Source organism: Halictus rubicundus, chromosome 12, assembly GCF_050948215.1.
Source record: "Halictus rubicundus isolate RS-2024b chromosome 12, iyHalRubi1_principal, whole genome shotgun sequence".
Taxonomy (NCBI): Eukaryota; Metazoa; Arthropoda; class Insecta; order Hymenoptera; family Halictidae; genus Halictus; species Halictus rubicundus.
The window spans coordinates 7,039,199-7,060,771 of record NC_135160.1 but is presented as its reverse complement, the minus strand read 5'-3'; the positions used below and the strand labels follow the sequence as shown (position 1 = coordinate 7,060,771).

Genomic DNA, 21,573 nt, shown 5'->3' with positions numbered 1-21,573 from the left:
ATCTGGTACACGTTTGTTAGACAGGTTTATTACCATAAGGAGTCTGACGATAAAGTTTTACACTCATGTCGGTGCTCGACAGCTCTGATCGCGTGTTCATTGATCGAATTCGATCGGGTTCTCTCTCAGTCGACAATGCTCAAATCAACGTTCTCGGTCAAATGTGTGTAGGTATGTGTGTGTTTGTGTGTGTCGAATAACGCAACATAACCGCAGCATTTTATATACATCCTACGACGCGTTCGTCGTTTCGATTTGTCGATAAATAGAAGCTTCTGCAGCGATATACGGATATGAAGGGATTTCGATGGGCGACAGAGAGAGAGAGAGAGAGAGAGAGAGAGAGAGAGAGAGAGAGAAAGAGAGAGAGAAAGAAAGAAAGAAATTGCGTGTTCGTGTGTGTATGTGTGTGTGTGTGTGTGTGTGTCGCTGGCTGCACGTCGGTACAACTTTTCTTTTCCGGATCGGCTGGGTGCACCGTCGATTGCTCGATAATCCATCGGCACGCATGCTAACGCGTCGAGTATTGCGCAATACTAAGAAACGTCCCCTAAACGCACTCCGACGACAAGGATCCCGCCCGTTCGCCATTGTTCCGCGCAGAAACGCGTCCGCAACGCAGTCGAACACGTTCGAAAATGTCCGAACAAGTTCGAACGCGAACAAGCGGCGTGAAACGCGCTCGAAACAGCGCGATCCTCGGCTCGTCGTCGGCTCGAAGTGGTGATAATGACGATGACGATGGTAATAATAATAATAATAATGATCAATAAAAATTAATAATTAATCATGGTAATAATATAATATAATATAATATAATAATAATATATAATATAATATAATAATATAATAATATAATAATATACTATTTTAATATGTCTTTGCTTTGTGCGGCCGACCAAGCGCAACAATCCGCGAGTCGATATCGGATCGAATCGTCCTCTCGATCCCTCGGCCTCCGGTCTGTTCGACGTCGTTACACTTTTATTTTCGTTTTTTTTCCATGTTTTCCGTTTTCTCTTATCTCCGTTATACATAGTACATCTCGTCGCTTTCTATCAGCTCGTTCAACAGGTACACACGTGCGATTTAAACATTCGCCGACGTGCCCGGTCGACCGCACGATCAAAAAATTGCATTTGCATTAAATCGATATGAGATCGTTTTGGTATGATAATCCCGGCCGTTTTTAGTTTTCTTTCCCCACTGTGTAATATGTGTGTTCGCGTGTTTGTGTCCGTATGTTGTGTATTTTCTCATTCTCGCGTTTCTTATCGTGTCACTATGTATGTAATTATATTTAATATATTTATTTTATAGATTTATATATGTGTGTACGTACGCGTGCAAATATACGCATGCTACCCGATGCATTCGCGCGCGTATATGTACACGCGTCAACGTATTATATGTTCTCCGTCTTCTGCAGTTTCTTCTTCTTTTTTATTTTCTATCATCGAAATCTCGGCGATCTGGACAGGGCCCTACAAGATTGATAAATACGGGGCGATCGATGTCTCCGTTGGCGTTCGATATCGTTTCTCTATATTTTAATTAAACGCATATAGAAATCGGTGGTGTACGGGACACGGTAATCCCATGATACACGCGCGTGGTACAGGATCAATTTTGATCGCCCCTAATTGGCTCGCTTGTCGAATCGATCGAGTATAATATGTATTCGGTTAATAGAACGCGCAGACTATGCTCGGGCCGTCGCGGCGGTGCAGTGTTGCCATCGGTGATGCAGCCGTCTCGCCGCCTGTGGCACTCTCGAGACAGGAACGGAACGAACACGCATAATTCTCTATAATACAAAGCCCGAGCACCTTCGAAACAGCGGTGTCCATGGCCGGCCACCCAGAGCTTCCCGCCGCTGACAAATGACAGCAAAGTGGTAAAAGAACGCGGTGATGGCAGTTACTGGCGTTAGAAGTCAGCGTCTCGGCTCCTCTAATAAAGAGGATGCGTTTTTGGGAAGCCTGGAGCACTATAATCGATTTTGAACAGCGCTGGTTCGAAGGACGCTTGAAAGACCACGGCTCCAGCATCGGTGGACGCTGAAGAGGACACTGTACAGGTGTCCCGCTGACTGATTACAGCTTTGCAATTAATAAACCACTCGTTTCCCAGCCCGTGACAGTGAGTATCCCATAAAACGGCAGGTCTGATGAACCTCGAGTTCAAGTTTGCTCCGTTTTGCCCCCGTCGATCGCCATTTCGACGCGGCAGAGAGCTGATCGAGGGGAGAAATCGTCGGATCGATCGATCGGATTTCATCCCCCTGCGCGGCAACACTGCAGACGCGAGATTCACGACGTAATTAGCTATTGTCGTTCGGGAGGATAGTCGGCACACGGTTAATTGGGCCTAGATTCGTCCCCGGCGTTTGAACGTTTTCAGGCGACCTATTTAAATGCGGTATATAGATATATTTTATTTATACAATATAACGCGAGTCCCATTCGACTCGATGCAACGAATTCGACTAAGTAATATATTGACGTTCACTTCGCACGAAGATACGTATGAAATATAATTTCAGTGCCTATACGGTCGGCCATCTTGATCGAATCCTCCTCTTTGCACGCGCGCCATTTCAACGGCGTTTCTTACAGAGAGTCTGTGTGTATGTGTGTGTGTGTGCGCGCGAAAGATAGAGAGAGAGAGAGAGAGTGAGAGACAGAGGTGTCTCTCGGCTTCGCTTCGATCAGAATGGCCCACCATTTTGTTTCCGTTATGAAGTAAACCTGAGGTATCTTTAAGTCTGTAAAGCTTCCGTTACGAATCTTTTAAGTTCACGTGTTCGCTTTCCTGTTCTCTCGCGCGCGTGGTTTCGCGTACTCTTCTCTTCTGCTCGACACAACGTCCGTTTCTCTTCGGGCTCTCCCCTCGCGTTTAGGCGAACATTAGACTCTTCACTTTCGACGTGTAATACAGATAGATTGCGGATTTTGTGCATTTATGGCGAAATAGGTAGGCGCAATTCGAACGAGTACAAAGATGAAAAGAACGTATTGTTTTCGGCTTTTTGGAGTGATTAAAGAAGAAATTTCTGGTTGGTACCAGTTCCCCGCAATTAGAGAATTTTCATTTTGCATAGAGATCCGCGATCTATCGATCATACCTCCGTGCATCCAAAGTGAAGAAGTGTAAATTCGCCTTTTCTTCCCCGTTCGCACGGTTCTCTATACATTTTTCTTTTTCCTCGAATGTAACCTCGCGGCTAAAGTGCCGGAGAGAATATTTGGCATTTCGAATGGCACTATCGTTAACCTTGTACTGCGCGATGTCCGCGTGGTGCCCGTCTGTCTGTCTGTTTGTCTGTCTGTCTGCTTGCAAGTTGTTTATCTGTCTTCCAAGTCCGTTTGGCCGTCTGTCCGTCTGTCCGCTCATAGAGTTGAATGTCCGCCAAAATTCTCTTCGCTTTCGACACTCGTTTCGACAGAAAAGGATTCGGTGTTCAGTTACTGGAAAGAGACCATGCTCTGGCAGCGCCGAACAATACTGCGTTTGTTTGTTTGTTTGTTTGTTAATTTGGTAACCGAGAGCTGAATGTTCGGTTTGCAAAATATAAATAGCCCTCGGCTTCCGATTCGGCTCCAACGATCGAAGCGAATTGATTCATGGACGATTGATTTTTGTTTGCCGATCGACTGCGGACTTTTTATGCAATTTATGGCCTTTGGGGATGTTTTACGGATTGACAAGAAAATTGTTCCGGTGATTAGATCATTTATTGCTCGAGAAGTCATTTAAGAATGTTACTAGTTTTTGGTAATATTGATGCCTGTGTTGTATGAATTTGTGTAATACTATTACTAATTTTCTGTTAATGCACACACGTGTCTTGTGTCTGAAAATATCGTCCATTCCATAAATGCATAAAAATTTGCAACAATACAGTTTTTTATTGTGCAATAATCTGCTACAACTTTACAGAAATGATCAAAATCGAAATTCCCGGTGAATTTTGTAAAACAGCGACGTCCGCCGGACTCGGAGTATTCATACAGTTGAATGATTTTGTAAAATTGATCAGCCATTGGTCAACCCACTCCGAAGAAGAAAAATCGAATCGCTGGACCGAGATTCGAACCCGGATCATTCGTTTTTCAAACGAACACTCTGCCAATTGAGCTAGCCGAGCCATTATCTGGTTCTTCTTCTCCAAAATGGCGGAAGAGATCGTAGAACGCGTTAAACTGCGTAACAATCGATCACAAACTAATCGTAAAATCGCCTAACGCGAATAGAATAAAGTGTTTAACAAGAGTCAATAAATAAAATTGATTTCCGGTTGATTCTTGAATAAAATTATATAAAAATCGTTCAACTTTGTCCGAGCGATGTTCTCACATCTAATAGAACAATAACAATAAAATCTATCGATACAACGATAAAATAATTCTCTAAACAGTCGATCATCGAACGATAGTGTTATTCGGCTGTCCCATTTCCGGCGGGGCCGCCATCGTCGAAGTACAACGATTTGCAGCATTATTCGGTGTCCCAGGAGGATCTTTTGCCAGCCATAACTGCACACCCCAGAAACCACTTCGAATGGCAATTTTGACCTACAGAAGGAACCTATTTGGACGGCAATTACTTTCTATCCTATACACGCTCGCTTTCGCGACCTTCTCTACCCTTTCATCCTCCTTTACCCCTTCTTCTTCTTTCTATTTTTTTTTGCAACTTTTCTTTATCGCTTTTTCCCCTTAAATCGTCCGACAATGTCCGGTCGTTTATTGCAATAATGTTCGACTCTCGGCTGTGTACTCGGTTCTTGCGTTCGATCGAGCACGCGGTCGACATCGACGTTTTTAATACTAATCGATCCGTTTCGTCGTCTGCGATTCGCTGGAGCTCGATCATCGTCGAACAGCACTGCCAACCGATCGCAAAAACGAACGAACGAGCAGAACAACCTTGCTACTAAGTACGTGGACAACGCGGAAACCCGTGTGCGAACTGCCACTTCGATTCTTCGTCGATCGCGGATTCTATTTTGCGATCTTCACCTTCTAATCTTTCTGGATCGTCGCTGACCCAAAAAGAAATTCGGATCGACGCGATCGGAGACGCGACATCTTTGGTTCGGTGAAACCGAATGTCAATTACGCGAATTATAACGCTCCGAGGGTCGATGTCGTGCGGATTTTGACTTCTTCGGGATCTTTCTAATTTTTAAGTCGTTTTCTTTGATCACAATTTACATGATTAACGATTAGTATTTACAAATAAAAGAACAATGATTTCATTAGTTTCGACAATGTCAGATGTTTACTGTACATCTGTGTAGGAAAAATTCGACTCTCCTTCGAATAACACCATCGGTATAAATCAAAGATTGCATTTCATTGATGCCTGCCAACATGCGTCAACATTGTACTCTACAATACAAAGAATATACTGCATATATACAATTCTATAAAAAATTTGATTCTCTTCATGAACGTCCTCAGTGAACTGAAAATTACACTGTAATCATGATTTTAAAGAAATTTGCTACGGGTTCGCGATAAATTTTGCAGCACAACACGCATCCATCGAGGCGTTACAGTTCGTTTATGCTTCCCTATAGTTTTTGCGTTTCTAACGATCGAAGGCTTACTCTAACGTTACCGATCGACAGTTCCCGATTTAACAATCAAATTACAATGATAAATACAATTTCTCGATGAAATTGAAACAGAATCGGCACAGAGTTCGATCGCGCAAGGCAGGCAGGGAGAGAGAAAGAGACACAGCGAGAGAGAGAGAGAGAGAGAGAGAGAGAGAGAGGAAAAAGACACAAAATAAAAACGAAAGAACAAGAGGAACGCCCTATACGCGGATAAAATTGTACTAGAAAATGAGCATCGATCACCACGAGAGAAAGGGAATCGGGTCCCGGGTCGTGGGTCCGAGAGAAACAAAACAAAAATCGGTTCTACGAACGTACATTAATTCACACCTACTGTGTAGTTCTCGAGAAAAGAAATACCCTTTCGAATTTGTCGCTTAACATAATAAAACACGGGCGACGATAATTCTACCGATAACTGGGCAGCTAGTCGATTAACTAATTAATTCTATTAATCGTAAAGAATCGTTCAAAAGTTTGACGACAGAACGGCAGCATTGTGTAACGCACGAGTCGATTCTGCACCGCTGCCTCGCGTCGCAAAAGTCCATCGAGATCAAACGAAACGTGTTTACGGTCGTCACGCACGTTTCTGCCCGTCGGTTTCTTTCGTTTCGTTTCGCTACCGGTCGTCTCGAAATCGGTCTCTTTCTTTCGTTTCTTTCTTTTTTTTTTTTTCTCGAAGAAACGATCCGTTCGTGTCGCGCGGACGATCGAAAGCGAGAAAGGGAGCACGATGTCGATGCTTTCGGGAGCGCCCAGCCTGAGGGCGTGTCCACGAGATCGCACTAAATCCAAGGCAATCCGCCCCTTAACGTCCCCCGTGCCCCCTAACGTCGCGAGACGCTAGGGAGCTGTTTCGTTTTCGCATCTGGCTACTCGCTGATGTCTTTCCGGCTTGAAATACTGGTTCAAGGTGCGAGATAATGACTCTGTGATTGTAAGGATTTCCTGGCTGCAGAACTATTATTCTCTCTCTTTTTCGGTCGCGTTTTTAGCAATCGTTTTTAGCCACGAGAAGAGGAAAACATTATCAGACAATCGTCAGGCCAATAAAAGCGATAGAAAACAAATTTTCATAATTTGTAACTGTCTTTCCTTAGTGTCAAATATCTCGTTAGCGTCGTGTTTTTATACAGCGAGCAGCCAGCCAACAGAAAACAATGACTGTTGTTCGACAACGTCTCGCAGTCTCCCCGAATCGCGTGAAACGAGAGAAAATCGTGTTTCATTGAAGTGGGACGTAAAGGGGGGATCGCCGCGCAAAAGCTGTTGCGATTCGTCCACGCGTACGCACGCAGATCCACGCGGGTCCGATGGATCACGAGGATTCGTGGGATCGATCGATTCAACTGCGAGGCCTGTGTGTGTAGTGTGTTTCGTCGGCGAACACGGTCTTAGGTCGTCGATGGAGGCTAGCGAGAAAGGAAACAAGCCTTGCGACACACGGCGACGCGTGCTCTCGAAACGCGAAACTCAAAAACAAAAAAATACGGCGTCGTGTCCGCCGTATACATAGAACGACCACTATCGTTCTCGTAGAACATAAATTCCACCCTGGCTCGTGCTCGTCGTCTATTTTTTTCCGTTTTCATCGTTTTCGCTTTTCGTTTGAAATAACGTTTACATATCTGGCAGTATAATAATTGGTGTATAAAATTTTGTTTCCTCGTTTGTTTCTTTTTTTTTCTTCTTCTTCTTCTTCCTTCGTTCATTTCGTCGCGCTTCGCGTAAACCCACACGCCCCAAAACCCAATCCCCCGCCCCTTCCGGTTATAGTTTCTTTGTTTTTTTTTTTTTTTTCGTTTCCGTTTTTATCACCCGGCGTTTCCGTATTGCCGTCAGCCTCGAGTCGGCTCACGATTTTCATTTTAATATCCGATAAAATTTAGAGAAAAATATCACAATTAGCTCTCTGCTCGTCGACGCAAAAATATTTCCTAGATCCCGTTTCGTTCGCGACTTCGCACGCCTGCGTCGTTCCGACGCGTCGGGAAGAACGTCGGCCAACTTCTTCCTCTTCCGTTCGTCCGGGACATACGTTTCCGTCCGCCAATGACACCGTCAAGGGGGATTTTTTATAAGGGTAACCGCCGACCCGCCCCTCGGGCAACACGGTGTCACGAGTGTTTAATTCTCGTGTTTTCTCGGCGACCTGAGAGAGCCGGACCGTTTTGTCTCGATACCGGTCCACGCTCCCTCGTCGGACGAAGGAAGACCTATTGCAATGACCTAAGAGTCGGTTCGGGAACCTGAGCGTGAGAGGACCCGCGCGTGTACCCGCCGTTCCAACCCTTTGCACTCGACTCGCGAATCTGAGAGTCCACGCTCGCAATTCTACGATCGGAAACGTTCGAGGACATACATTTCACTTTGCTATAACAAGCGGCGAATTGCAACATGATCGCTGGACTGCGGATTTATATGCAAAATTAATATTGCATTATTCTCAAGCTACAGAAACCACATAGACGTTTACTTCTTTTCTGAAGAATAGTAAAAAGCTGGAAAGAATGCAACAGTGTATTTAATCTCATTAAATACTGTTTTCCATATGATCAATTCATTTTTGCTACAAATATGTACAATTCGCAGTCTAGCGATCACACAGAAATAAACTGTTTCACGAAGACTTAAAATTATAAAGCAATCGCCGGTAGGTAAAGTGTTTGAAAAATGGTAAAACGTCCAAGGAGACTTTTGTAAAAATTTCGGAGCAGCCTGCAAGGTTCAACCACAAGATCCTCCGCCCGAGATGGACTCCGCAATCATTATACCATCGAATGCAAAGGGTTAAGCTAGAAACACGCGTGTCCCCGGTGACGCTTCTAGCCGCAATTCGCAAGAACAAAATACAGCAACGATTTTCTTCTTCGCATTCCGGCGTGAACCCGGCTGGGGGAACGAGGCTATGTCCCGCGCCTTCATTTTCACGGGTTCGGTGTTTAAAGACAGAGATAAAGATAGAGAGAGAGGGAAAGAGAGAGAGACAGACAGACAGAGAAGGGCGCAACAGTTTACCAAGAAAGAGAAACACCTCGTTCCTCGCCACGCCAATAATTCGCTATCTACTAATTCGACAAAAGATCCTGTTTCTTCGTCTTCGTCTCTCGATTACGTCTAGAAAAGAGGAGAACAAAGAAAGAGAGAAAGAGAGAGAGAGAGAGAGACAGAGACCCTAGCGGAGTTTGCCAAGTGCCAGCGACGAGCGACCGTAGGGGGGGTTATCGTTCAACGAGCCCCCATATCATCATCCAGTGTTGAATTGTGTTTCTATACGTTTAAGTCCACGTATTGTTTCCTTCCGGCGCTCAAGTGTACGATATCCTGGGCCCTTCTAAACCGTCCGCCATCCGTCATGGGATTGACGTTTTTCGCGCTCTCCGCAAAAATCGCGCGCCCCTTCAGCCGGCCATCTTCAGCCCTCGATTATGGGGGTTTTGGTCTCTCGCTCGGAAAGCAAGTAGGGTTGCGAGAGGCGGGTTTCCCCGTGTGTCCACGGCCCTTACTTTTCTTTATCATTTATGAATGAACAGAGAAAGAGAGACAGAATTCATGTGTGTGTGTGTGTGTGTGTATGTTTAAGAGGGAGAGAATGAGTGAGAGACCGTTATGGAAGATGGTGGACGATAAATAGGGTGTCTGTTCTGTGGCAGCGACCGTCGACGTTCGATTCTCGTCCTGCCTCGTCATCCGTCATCGACGAACTCTGCTCGAACGACGACAACGACGACGACGATGACGACGAAGGCGACGACGACGACGACGACGACGACGACGATGGCGGCGACGACGATTGACAATTGGCAATTGGCAGTTGGTGATAGAAGTTCTCTTATGTTTTTCTTTGTTTCTTTTTCCGGTTTTTCGTTAGATCGGTTGCGCTGTGGTTTCTCAGGTCTTTTTTTCTTTTCTTGGTATTTTGTAAACGGTTTAACGTAGCATTGGCAAACTCTGGGGTCGGCTCGGCGACATTCTCCGCCCGCGAACGTACGAACGGGGCGGTCGCTTGGCCTAGTCACCGAAACGGCTGCAGGCCTTCTTCCATTTGCATTGCGTGCACCAGAGCTCGCGGTGCTCCATCCCGTACACCTTGCGGCACTTCTTCGTCTCGCCGCGGACTCGGCGTGGGGACGACGGCATCTTGCCCGTCGACACCGTCAGCAGGCCCATGTTCGTCTGGTACGTCTGGTACGGCCGCGGGGACAGCTTCAGGTGCTTGTTCGGTGTACCCTGCGGAAACAGAGAAAAAACAAATCAATTCAGTGGAAATCGCAAGATTTTCGGCAGAGTGGTTTCGATTACTCTTGACGCCGAAGAAATTATTTCTTCACGATTCGGAGCTCGTTTCGGGTTTAAATTGTTAGAAGTCAGCCTTATGTTGAAGTTTATTCATAAGGTTTATAAGTTACCTCAAAAAATGGCAGAAAGTAATAGAACTTAATTTTATCTTCGAATTTTAATTTAAACGAACTTTCGTTCCAATCCACGAATTCCGAGTGCAAAGGGTTAACCCTCAGACGGCAGAGCGTTTTGATAGCAATTAATATTCCCACAATTTATTTGCGTTAAAATAAAAAAGAAAACACTTCATCGCCAAATCTGACAAACCCTGGGCGCAGATAGTAAAAACATCGGGCAAAGAGGATTTGAAAAAGAGGATTGAGGATTGTAGGTGTGTATGTTTGGGAAGATTGTAAACCCGGCACCGGAGCAAGATAGCAAACGCGGATTCCACCTAACCGTTGCATCGGATGCACGCTAGACCAGGTCGGTAGAATGCGTACAGCTCAGCTCTCGGTAGTCCCGCTATCCACATTTCGTTGTCAGCTAACGTAGTCAGCGAAGGGTAACGTTAGCCGCGGTGCGTATACGTACCGGTGTTTGCGAAATGGTGAAGGTGGTGTTCCGTTCCTTGATTCCCACCATCACGTTCTCGGTGTTGTTGCTGTTCGTGGCGGTGGCAGCCTCCAAACGGAGCTGTTTCTGATACTCCGGATCCTCGTGAGGTGGCCTGGCCATGTCCCGGTGCGACAACGTTGGCGGCGAGCTCATGTGATCCACTGCCACTTCTTGATAGTAGAACTCCTCCTCGTGGTCGGACATGTAGTCGTCCTCCTCGTTCTCCTGGCCCTTCGACTTCTTCGGCCTGCGAAAACGACATTCTCAAAATTCTGCGTCAACTCGGAGACAATTCAGACAACATTCAATTGTCCATCCTGCGTCGCTCATTCTTCCATATCGTACACTGCAGTGAATTCTCATTACGAGTCAGTGCCAACCTTACAGTTTAGAGTCGGTGGAACTCCCCACACCATCGGAGAAAGACATTTTCTCAGTCTTCTTGTCACTATCGCTTAGCAGTCATAGGCTTTTATGACTTGTAGACGCAACTGACTCGTAACGAGAATTCACTGTATTACCTATCTCTTGATATGAATCAATAGATACTAATCACTCGGTTGAAATTCTAATTTTTATGCACTAATCAAAAGCGCAATTAGGAAACAATTTTCTTCGTAAAAAATTCCTCGTTATAAAAATCAAATAAAAATCTGTATTAATCAAAATCGTATTCGACGTTAGAATTACGGCGGCCATAATTTTCCTGTATTTAAGTTGCCGCAAGAATGAGCGAGCCACTTAAATGTTCCAAAAGCGTCATGTTTACTCGCGCTCGCGCGCGCGCCACGGGACCCGGTGTTGATCGACTCTCGAATTTATCTTATCGAGGCCGGTTCAAGGTCAATCGTTCGACGGCCTTGTAACCGGTCACGATACCACGCTATAACCGCGCGCATCGCGGTCGTATCGCATCGCATCGCATCGCGGCGGCCCGCGATTTTCGCGAAGACTTGTTGCGTCTTTGCGACGGCGACGAAGACGACTTACCCCAAGTGTGATTGGCGCACGTGTTCCTCGATAAGCGCGACAGTCGCTTTGATCTCCAGACAGCCTGGCCAAGTGCACTTGAACACCACTGCTGCGTTCGCCTGAAAAACAGAAAACACGAAATCTTTAGTCTGACGAAGACGCATATACATGCAAACGCAAAATTTTTTGGACACGTTCCTCGTCATCGTCACAGACACGGAACGTTCACAATTTTGAATTGCTTGGGGACACTCAAATCGATTTTATACACCTTGTTGATTAATGTTGGACGTGTGTCAAATGACCGGTTTCACGTGTTCTAGTTTAAAATTGTTTAAATTGTAGGGACTCCTCCGTCAATTCGACCTCGTTATTTTTATAAAGTAGTGAATAGATGCTACTCATTTTTAGCTATTTTTATGCTATTGAATGCATCCTTAATGCATGCGTTTAGTGTTAAAATTATATTAAACGTTTATTGCCATGCATTGATAAATAAATTAAATTAATTGTGAAAATAATCTGTAATTAAATCCATGGAAAAATCTTCATGATTGCGACAATTTGGGACAAATTTTTTTGCGACAAAGCTGGTCAGTCTAGTATACAAACAATCGAAGAATTAATGTCTACCTTCTCGAAACGATTGATACTAAAAATGTCTATCCAAAGATCCATGATCTACCAACGATCAACCACTTGATCAACAACCCAGCTGCATTCCACACTACTCCAAAAGAATATTAACCCTTTGCACTCGGCGCTAGTTTCATTCTAAAACTAAATTTTTCTTCCGTCTTAGAATATTTTCATTTTATTCATACGAAACTGATCCGATTTCCACATATAATGTTTAAATGTTTAGTAATCTGTTAAATACAAATTTTGTAATGCAACAAATATTTTGTAAAATTTCTCGTAACTTCTCTGAAATAATACCACAATAATTTCTAGTGGTGCTTCAGAGTCACCACTCGAGTGCAAAGGGTTAAGAATATAAATCCTGTGGGTGCGGTGCTATATCTTGCAAATAAACAGCCATCAGACCGTGGCAAATGGTCAAATGAGATTTTCATATGTAGCGTCTCCATTTTTCTAGCTTTCTGACAGCATGAAGGCGAGAGGATAACGCAAAAGAGCGGACACAGGGTAGCTCGGTTTTAAAAGGACGAGAGTGCGAGGATTTCGGCAAATATTTCAGGCATCTTCCGACGGCGTCTTACGGTTCGCCGGTCGATGCGATGTAGCGTGAATCGTGTACACGTAGCTCTCTCTCTCTCTCTCTCTCTCCCTCTCTCTCTCCCTCTCTTTCTATCTTACTCCCTGTCTCTCTCCCGCTTCCTCTCGTCCTTTCCGTACTGTTCTGTCGCGTGACAGCCGCGTGAGGGAAAATCGATGCAAGGCGTCCGGCGTGTGTTCGCTGCGCGCGCGGTTCTTTGTTTATACCGGCTTTGCTCGAGTACTTTGCACGGAGAGCCGGTACCACGATCACGTGCTATTGATCCTGGAACGATGCAACACGGCCCTCGTGGTCCTGATTTTCCATTGTTCTTTTGCTCCCTTCGAGGGGCACAATTCTGCTTTTCGAGGACGTTTCTGCGCGAAGCGTTTCGGACATTTCTTTTTTTTTTTCAGAAAAACTATCGAACCTTTTGCATTGAAATTCTGCACGCGCATTCATTCGGCATTTGAAATACATGCGTGATTTTTCTTTCGACTAAAAATAATCAAAATTACACGATTTATATGTTTTTCTGTCTGGCGTTTCTACTAATGGGAAACGAAGAAACGAAGTTGTTTATTAATCAGTAGACGATTTTATGGATTTATGACAAAAATGATTAATACTAGAACTACCGAGCCCTAAATGTGACTTAGACTTGTCCCTTTATAATAACAGCAAGATTGAATTTGCTCAGGTGTCATACGATTTTTGTGGTAACATGTACTCCAAAGAAGAGATGTATTAAAAAATTTCTCGTCAGAACGTTTTCATAGTTTCAGTAATCGTGAAAGAAGAAATCATCAAGTCATTTCGACCGGTTCGGTAGTTCTAGTGTTGATAAAAGCAATATTTAAATATTTTTATTTTGCCCAAAAATCTGTTGCCTGTTAATCAGTGGGAACGCAGTTACGGTGCTAACCGAGGCAAATTGAAACCCGCTACAATTTCGAGCAAACAAAAGAATCGAGGATTCGAGACGGTCGCGAAGAGGAGGCACGATCGGAAAGGATCGTCGAGGACAGTTTCGAGAGGTCGATAACACCGGCGGTCGATTAACCGTGTGCGCAGCAACCTACGAATATCGCCGCTGATTCACGGTTTTCTGTAAAACGATTAGATAGTGTCCCGCGAAAAAGTGAACGTGGTCGGCCAGCAACGTTGTGAAAAATCAAGTCGCTATACCTATATCCTCTATGCTAATTCCGTTCGAATCGAACGAAAATGGGACACCTGTTATTAAGTATGCGTCTAGGCCTATGGATTATTTCCTCCTGCACTTTCAACGATTTCGCAACGATTTCCCACCGGGTTTATTTCGCGAGGCGAACCACGCTCATGAACGGGAGCGTTTGTGCACCACCGCGTGGCATTTGCATAACGTGTACCCGAACTGGTTCGAGAAACGGTATAATAACACGTTCCGCGGTGACAAATTAGCGATACGCGATTCTATCGAGCAACAAAGCGATCAGAGCTCTCTATCTACAGTCGGTCTCATGATTAATGGCGCACACTTTAAATAATGGATAACTATTTGAAAAATGGACCGAACCACTTAAGTTGGTAGTTAACCTACCAGATATGAAAATTTTGGAAAAATTGCGTTTACTCTGAATTACAAAAAGTATAGTAAAAGTCGGTTTTCACAACTTTTTCATTTGGGCTTGTAAGGAAAATTTAAAAAATGTGTTCTGTGGATTCGTACAAATCAAATACATGCTGGAAATTTCACCTAAGTTGACCAATCGCCGAATAGAATGAAATACTGTAATTCTCACTATTTTAATCGCTTATAACTCGATTAATCGATTTCGATGGAATTTTCAGCAAACAGTTCCGAAAACGCAACTTTTACTATTTGTTTTCGTAATTCAGACTAATTTTTCCAAAATTTTCATTACATCCGGTAACTAGTCCATCTAGCCCAGCAGAAAAACTGAGGTCATTTGGTCGATTTCTAAAAGAAAAGCTATCCTGATTCGAAGTGTGTACCATCAATTATGAGACAGACTGTATTTATCTCCGTCTCGGATTGGAGAACGCGACCTCTCGGTTCTCGTTCTATGAAAGTTGCCCCTCAAGGACTCGGTCTCTCTTGTACGCCGACAGGTACACGTGTTAAGAAGCCGGGAAACAACGAAATTATTGTAGCTGTAAATTGTGTCTCGGCTGCACAATGCCCGCTGAGAGACGCGATCGACACGAGGCGACTTGGCGCAGCAGACCGCAGTGAAATACAGCTGAAGATTTTATCGATTTCGAATGTCATTAGCCGGCTGCTAACTACCGATGGGAGATTAATTGATGGAGACTGGCTGAACAGTGCACACAATACGATGGAATTGCTTGGGGAAATTTAGCGAGACACGCTTCTCACCCCAAAGGGGTGAAAACCTCTCTGCGACCCTTGGGAGGATCTCTCAGGAGGAGGAGACATTTTTTATTTTATTCTTTCTAGGGTGCTATATTCTTTCTTGAAAATTATTGGTTCTACGATGGATCATACTGTAAACAGAATCTTTGAAGGTCACACAGTTTACCCTTCAAAGATTCTTCTCGAATCCTTGATTCCAGCTAACAAGCAGACCCTCCCGCTAACGTCCCTTCTCAAAATCATTGACTTCAAGAAACACGGCGACGTACAAACAAATTTAGTCCACCTTTTCCAGCCTCTGCAGGTCCCTCTCCAACCTGTCCGTCCATTAAACCCCAGCGAACGGATCCTCGACCGTCGCTTATCAGAACGACGGATGTCAAAGGGAACGAAAAACTGTAGCAAGGTAACGGAGCAATTTTTCAGTGGGGGCCGGCTGGCAACAGGAAGGAGAAAAAAAGCGGCGAAAAGTGGTTGGCTTCTTCAAGGACCTTTCTACCCGTGACATCACCTCTGAAACGGTACACGCGGGCAGCCGCAGCAGCAGCAACAGCAGCGGCAGCGGCAGCGGCGGCGTAAGTACGGCGTAGCATAGGCATTGCCGAGGTCACAGACCTTCTATGCCGGTTGGCAGGCAATGCTCTCCCTTTGCTTTGCCTTGGCTCTCAGCTCAAGCTCGGCTCTGCTCGGCTCGGCTCACAGCCTTTGCTTCGTTGTGTACAACGAAGGAGAAGAGAAGTCAACGCGTGGCCGATCCTTTCCCCTCTTTTGCTAGCGCCCGCTCTCGCTTCGTCGTTCGCTCGCTCTCGCCGACTTTCAGTTGCGTTCGTTAATAATCACGGCCCCGTGGATTACGGTGAACGTATCTCGAGTGCGATCGCGCGCGAACACCGCCGTAACCAGATCTGAAGTGTCGCCTGATGAATGGGACAGCTTAATTTCGTTTAGCGGGTCTCGGGCAAAAGTCGGGCCCCCCTCGCACCGCGGGATGATAGATCGAGCGGAAAACAAACGGGCTTTGTGATCGCGCGGAATCAGCGAGTTGGCTGTTTCTATTTTAGGTGTCCTCGGGTTGGTTAGCTAAGGCGACACCTGAAAGTGAACCTTCTAGAACGAGGAGGACACGTAGGCGCTGCGTAAACATTGAACACCGCGTCTCCAGGCCAGGCTGAGGACGTTTGCAATGTTCCTTGTTTACTTTGGGTGTCCTCATTGTATAGGTCATTGTGAACACCGGTGTCTTCGGGTCGAGTATACAAGCAGTACATTGTTTACTCTGGGTACCCTTCATATTTTTCAGCGTCATCTAATCCTACAGTTTTGATCAATTGAGCATATCAAGGTTATGCCCAAGTTTTAGCTTACTAGCGTCCATTGGGTCTAGCGGAAGGCCCATCGTTGCTCCAAAAAGGGCAGGTTGAAAAATATGCGGAGAAAGTAGAAACGCGAGGAATTGAATGGACCTAGACGCGGGTAGCGAGAAGGGGGTTAATCCCAGTGTTTTTGTGCGTAATGGTCGAAAGTTTCCGAGCGATCTGTTTAGCCGTCAAAGAGGTTTCCCAGCCAGACCCGACCCGGTAGATTGCGAGGGTCGAGCGTGTGTTGGTGGACGCGTTTCGTAAAAAAAGGAGCGGACGGTAGAGAGAAAGAGAGACAGAGCGGGTAAACGAGGCAGCCGTTAGGGTAGATGGCCGGCGTGCTGCGATCGAGAGACGACGACGCGCGTGCATCCCCATCTAGCTATCTATACTACCGGCAACATCGTATCGCTCGCGATGCACCCACGGACTGACTCTAGCAACTCCGGCAACCCTGCCCGCAGCTCGCTTACTCATCCCTGCCGACTCGGAACACCGCACGAACACGGAGGGACAGAGAGAAAGATAGAAAGAGAGAAAGGGAGAGAGAGAGAGAGAGAGAGAGAGAAATCTTCTTCTCCGTCCCGAGATTTACATCTCTCTTTCTTCTGGCCGGTCGGCTGTTCCTTTTTTAGAATCTTGCCAATGGGACGGTCCGTGACCAATTACATCGGTCGCCGTTGTATCAGCCGCGTCGCCGTGCCCGATGCAACCTGTTAACGACGATCCACGCTGATGCATTGTGGGTGGAACGAACGTGCCGATTTCCGAGAAGAGTCTACCTCCACGGGCATCGGTGTTCCAGGATCAAAACAATTTATATGCGTTACTCGGATTTTAGGTACGGAGTTGGTCATCTGGGCTAACCAGGCTGAAGACGGTGTCTAGAATAGGGACACCATAATTGAGTGAAATCATCGTTTAATCCTCCTCCGTGTACGCATGTTTGCTTTAAGCTGTAGCTGACTGTTACATCATTTGTTCAATTCGGCGCCCTAATGTTTTGCACATGGAGACACCATGTAAACATTGAGCATACTACGTTCATTGTTTATATCGTGCGAGTATGTTCAAACTAAGGGCACTCGGGTACGCATTACTCAATGTTTGTTTTCAGTAAACTGGGGTTCATTGTTTGCTTGGTCAAGAACAAGGACATTAGGGTACGCATTATTCAATGTTTGCTTTTAGTACCCTAGTGCTTAGTAACTGTGTGCCCAGGCTAAGGACATTAGGATAGTAAAGGTAAACACTGAGCATATGACCTCCATGTTCAATGGTTACTAGACATTAGGGTACTAAAAGTAAACATTGAGCATACAGGCCCTATGTTCAACGTTGGACTTGTGCGTTCAGCCCCGGGAACCAAGGGTACCAAAAGCAAAAGCGGACCCAGCCGAACGCAGTGCCCGAAGCCCTCAAAGTACCCGAAGCAAACGTCGGCCACGTCGCTCGTATCCCGAACGTCCCTGAAAGTCTACAACAGAGAACGGATGCGTGACAATAGGGAACCAGTTTAGCCGAACGCCGCCTCGAGCCCGATAGAGCCAAGACACCTCAACCTGCCCCCGTATCAGCACACCCGTCCAGTCACGACACGCGTGTCCGTATCCGTGTCGAGCAGAGCCTTGAATCATTTATAATTAGACCGTGCATGCGATGATCCGCGCGCGCGGACCGACCCCAAGTATGCTCGACGAATGAAAATTCCAGGCAAGGTCTCCTCGGTGGCTGGCCCTGGTCGTCTCGCTACCGTCGCCACCGTTCCCTATGTATCAAGTCGGAAATGCATTCTGCCACGGCGGCAGCGAATCGAGCATTCACCGTCCGTCTGTTCCTAGGTGAACGCGAGCAACCGGTGCGACGACACGGAGCACGGGCACGAAAATCGATCCCAAACCACTTGCACAACCGCAACAACTTGCTTTCCACGCGGCTCTCGCTTTCTCCCCGACGACGCTCGTTCCCGAGGAAACAACCGTGCGCGACTCTCTTTTGATCTTTCGCGCACGCGTGATCGCACCGTGCTCTTTATGGTCGCGCACAGCTTCCGGCCGCTTACGGGGAAGAAAATTAAACTGATCCGTTTTCGACCTGATACCCCTGATTTTATGTTGCACAAGTTTTCGCCGTCCGAGGGTTCAAAATCGAGACCTCCACGGGACAACATGGCTCCCCTCCCCCCGTAACGTCTCGCCCGTCGATGTCAGCATACGCGCGGCCTGACGTCACGCTAATTCGACGTCAATCCCCATTTTGGGATCACGTCGTCACGTCGGTACAAGAGCCGATAGCTTTCACGAGAGCGGCGTGGCGTCGTAGTCGGATGTACCCGGCAAAGAAGGGACGGAGAGAGAGAGAGCGAGAGCGAGAGCGAGAGCGAGAGCAAGAGAAAGAGAGGGAGAGAGGCGACCGTATGGAGGCGATCGCGCAACGAACGGAGAAAGAAAGAGAGAGAGGAGTCGCTGGTAAGAAGTGGGGAGCACGAGGGTAACGCCCGGGAAACCAAAACAAACCAGGCTTCTGTGTGTTGGCGCGTCGATCCGTGGCGTGTGGTGAGGGTCGGCCGTTGACCCTTCGAAGGAACACACGAATGCTTTACGCGCGAACACCGAGTATATACGGGGTGACCGGTGAAAAACCCATGGGTTTGTTATGGTGTGGACGTCGCGTCGTGGCGGGGCGAAACGACGCGCGGATGTTGCACCGGGGGCGCACACGCTCGCCGGCCAACAGATTAGAAAGTTTTCGGGAGCAACGGCACCGGAACGATACACCGCGCGCTAATGGCTGCCCACTTAAATGGCCGGGATGATGACGCGTGGAAAAAATCCATAATGATTCACGGAATCCTGAACGCGTCCGCCAGGCTCCTTCGAAAATATTCAACGGGACGATAGAGTCATCGCTTCTACATATGTATTTTTAGGATTTTGCGTTGTTACACTGTGGGATTCGTTTTTGAATCTGTTTTCGGGGATAACCCTATGGTTATCGATGATTATAATGGACGCCCAATCTAATCTGAGTGTACACGATGTAGATGGGCGTCTATGATGACTGTTGACACGCTTAACGCGTCTTTGTCTGGATAAAGGTGTTACGATTTTGGGAGCCGATGTCGGCGATAATGAGCACGCGAGGCACAAGTCCGCCATTGTTCGGCGTCGTTAGCACGCAGAAATTGAGCCGGCGAAAAATGCACGGCGAAACACGCTGGAACGCGCGATTCGGCGCAATTTCCGAGCAAGAACGGGGGTCGACGACACGCGGAACAGAGAAAGAGGATCGTTTCGAGCGCGCTAGAGGAGGGAGGCGAGCGTTGAACATCCGTGAGTCACGACGAGACTACGCCAGGATGTTCAACCGTTTCCAATCCGGCGGCTGATCCCGAGGAATCTACGAAACGTTGCATTCGTGGGAGAGAAAAATTCCATGGAATTTGCTGTGACGGATCGGCGACGATCGACGAGCGCGTTCGTCGACGATTGTCGCGTCGCGTCACGAGGCAAATATATAACGAATCTCGATTTGCCGGCCTGATCGCCGCCATTATGAAGGTCAGCGCCACCATCGAGCACGTTTTGAAACGGCGGTTGCCCGTCCACGGGACGGAAAGAGAGCAACGGTTCGTTGGAAAAAGATGCGACCAACAAACGACTTGAGAGCACGAGTGCAGGAGGGAAGAGTCTCGCGCATGCGCAGCTGCGTTGTTTACGTCTCCGAGCGGCGTGCATCTTCCCCGACATCTCCATGAAACGATAGAGGACGCTAGCTACGATGATTCAGGCTGATTGTTGTTGTTTTCATACGCTACGACTTCCTTGTAGATACTTCGTGTATTCACGATTGGGACTATGAACTTTTGCAATCGTGAAATTTGAAACGAACTGGACGCTTTGTTTGTCCTCGTGATTTCAGAAACTCTAGCGTCCCAGGCCCCATGTTCTTGGGTTCTACTTTAGAACGATGGCGTTTGTTTCACGGGAGTATAGTTGACTCGATGAATTCTTGGTACCGGTAGTTCGGACAGGAGATTGTGGTCTTTTTCAGACAGCGAGGGCTCGTAAAGAGCATGCTATTAGCGGACACGAAAGGCGAAAGATAGAACGATAAAGACGCGAGATATATGACGTGTATTGGCTTACGGTCATTCGCTCCCCGGCCTTATCACGTTATCGTTGACTTTGACTTTGAATCGAAGTACATTCCACCGGCAGTAAAAACCGACCGGTTACCTTGCCCGTTCTTCCGCGATAAAAGAACACGCGGTGCATACAGGGTGTTACATTCGTAGGTAGCGACTTCGCGAAGTCATGCGAGCTATGCGAACCGAAACTTTCCTTCGCCTACTTCTTCGTTTGTTGACGTTCCGTGGTCTCACTTTCCGTGGACCCTGGTCGACCCGAACAACGCGTTAAGGCTAAACAAGCTTCAAGATGGCGGCCAGCGAGATCTTCGTCAACGTGAAAACACACTTTCTGTATTATGATAAATTGCATTGATCTGGTAATATCGATTCATTGAAACTATTATCATTTATTTACGGATGGAAATTAATATATATGGACGCAAAATGGCGACCAGTGAGATCCATCAACATGATATTACATTCTGCGTGTACACCAAATTGTATTGATAATACAATACTGATTCATTAAGATAATTGTTGTTTATTTCAGGACGGAAATTATTCATATTTAGGCGCAATAATTTTTGTAAAATGATGTCGAGTATAATCTGTTGATTGGATTATGAAATGATTATTCTGAATATCAGCCAAATCAAAATTACAATTAGCTAACCTATACGAATGTTACGATAGGGAACATAAATAGACAATTTAATATTTGTCAACCGAGGGCAAATTGATTGAGTTTGGCACGTGAACGGGACTTCGATAGAGGTAAAAAGCGGTACGAAAACACGGTGAAATTTTAAATCGGTGCCGGTGTTTACACAAGGCTTGTTTGTATTATTATATTCCTACGTTAAATCCCGCCTTGATTGATCGCTCATTAATAATGCATCAGTGTGTTTATATTCGAGCTGAGAATTCGAGAAGGAAATACGGGGCTGATTAATCATGGCCGATACTACTTCAACAACGGTA

The 21,573-nt window shown here is 46.3% G+C and overlaps 1 protein-coding gene across 1 annotated transcript in view; it reads right to left on the bottom strand.

The window, feature by feature from the left end:
• Nucleotides 1-982: 982 nt before the first annotated feature.
• Glut4ef (Glucose transporter 4 enhancer factor) overlaps nucleotides 983-21,573 on the bottom strand; it is a 124,191-nt gene continuing 103,600 nt past the window's right edge. Inside the window, exons 6-8 of the mRNA XM_076798582.1 lie at nucleotides 11,522-11,622; nucleotides 10,508-10,778; nucleotides 983-9,862 (exon numbers count right to left, since the gene is read on the bottom strand). Coding sequence (XP_076654697.1) covers nucleotides 9,644-9,862; nucleotides 10,508-10,778; nucleotides 11,522-11,622 — 591 coding nt within the window. The 3' untranslated portion in view covers nucleotides 983-9,643. The remainder of the gene's footprint in view (nucleotides 9,863-10,507; nucleotides 10,779-11,521; nucleotides 11,623-21,573) is intronic.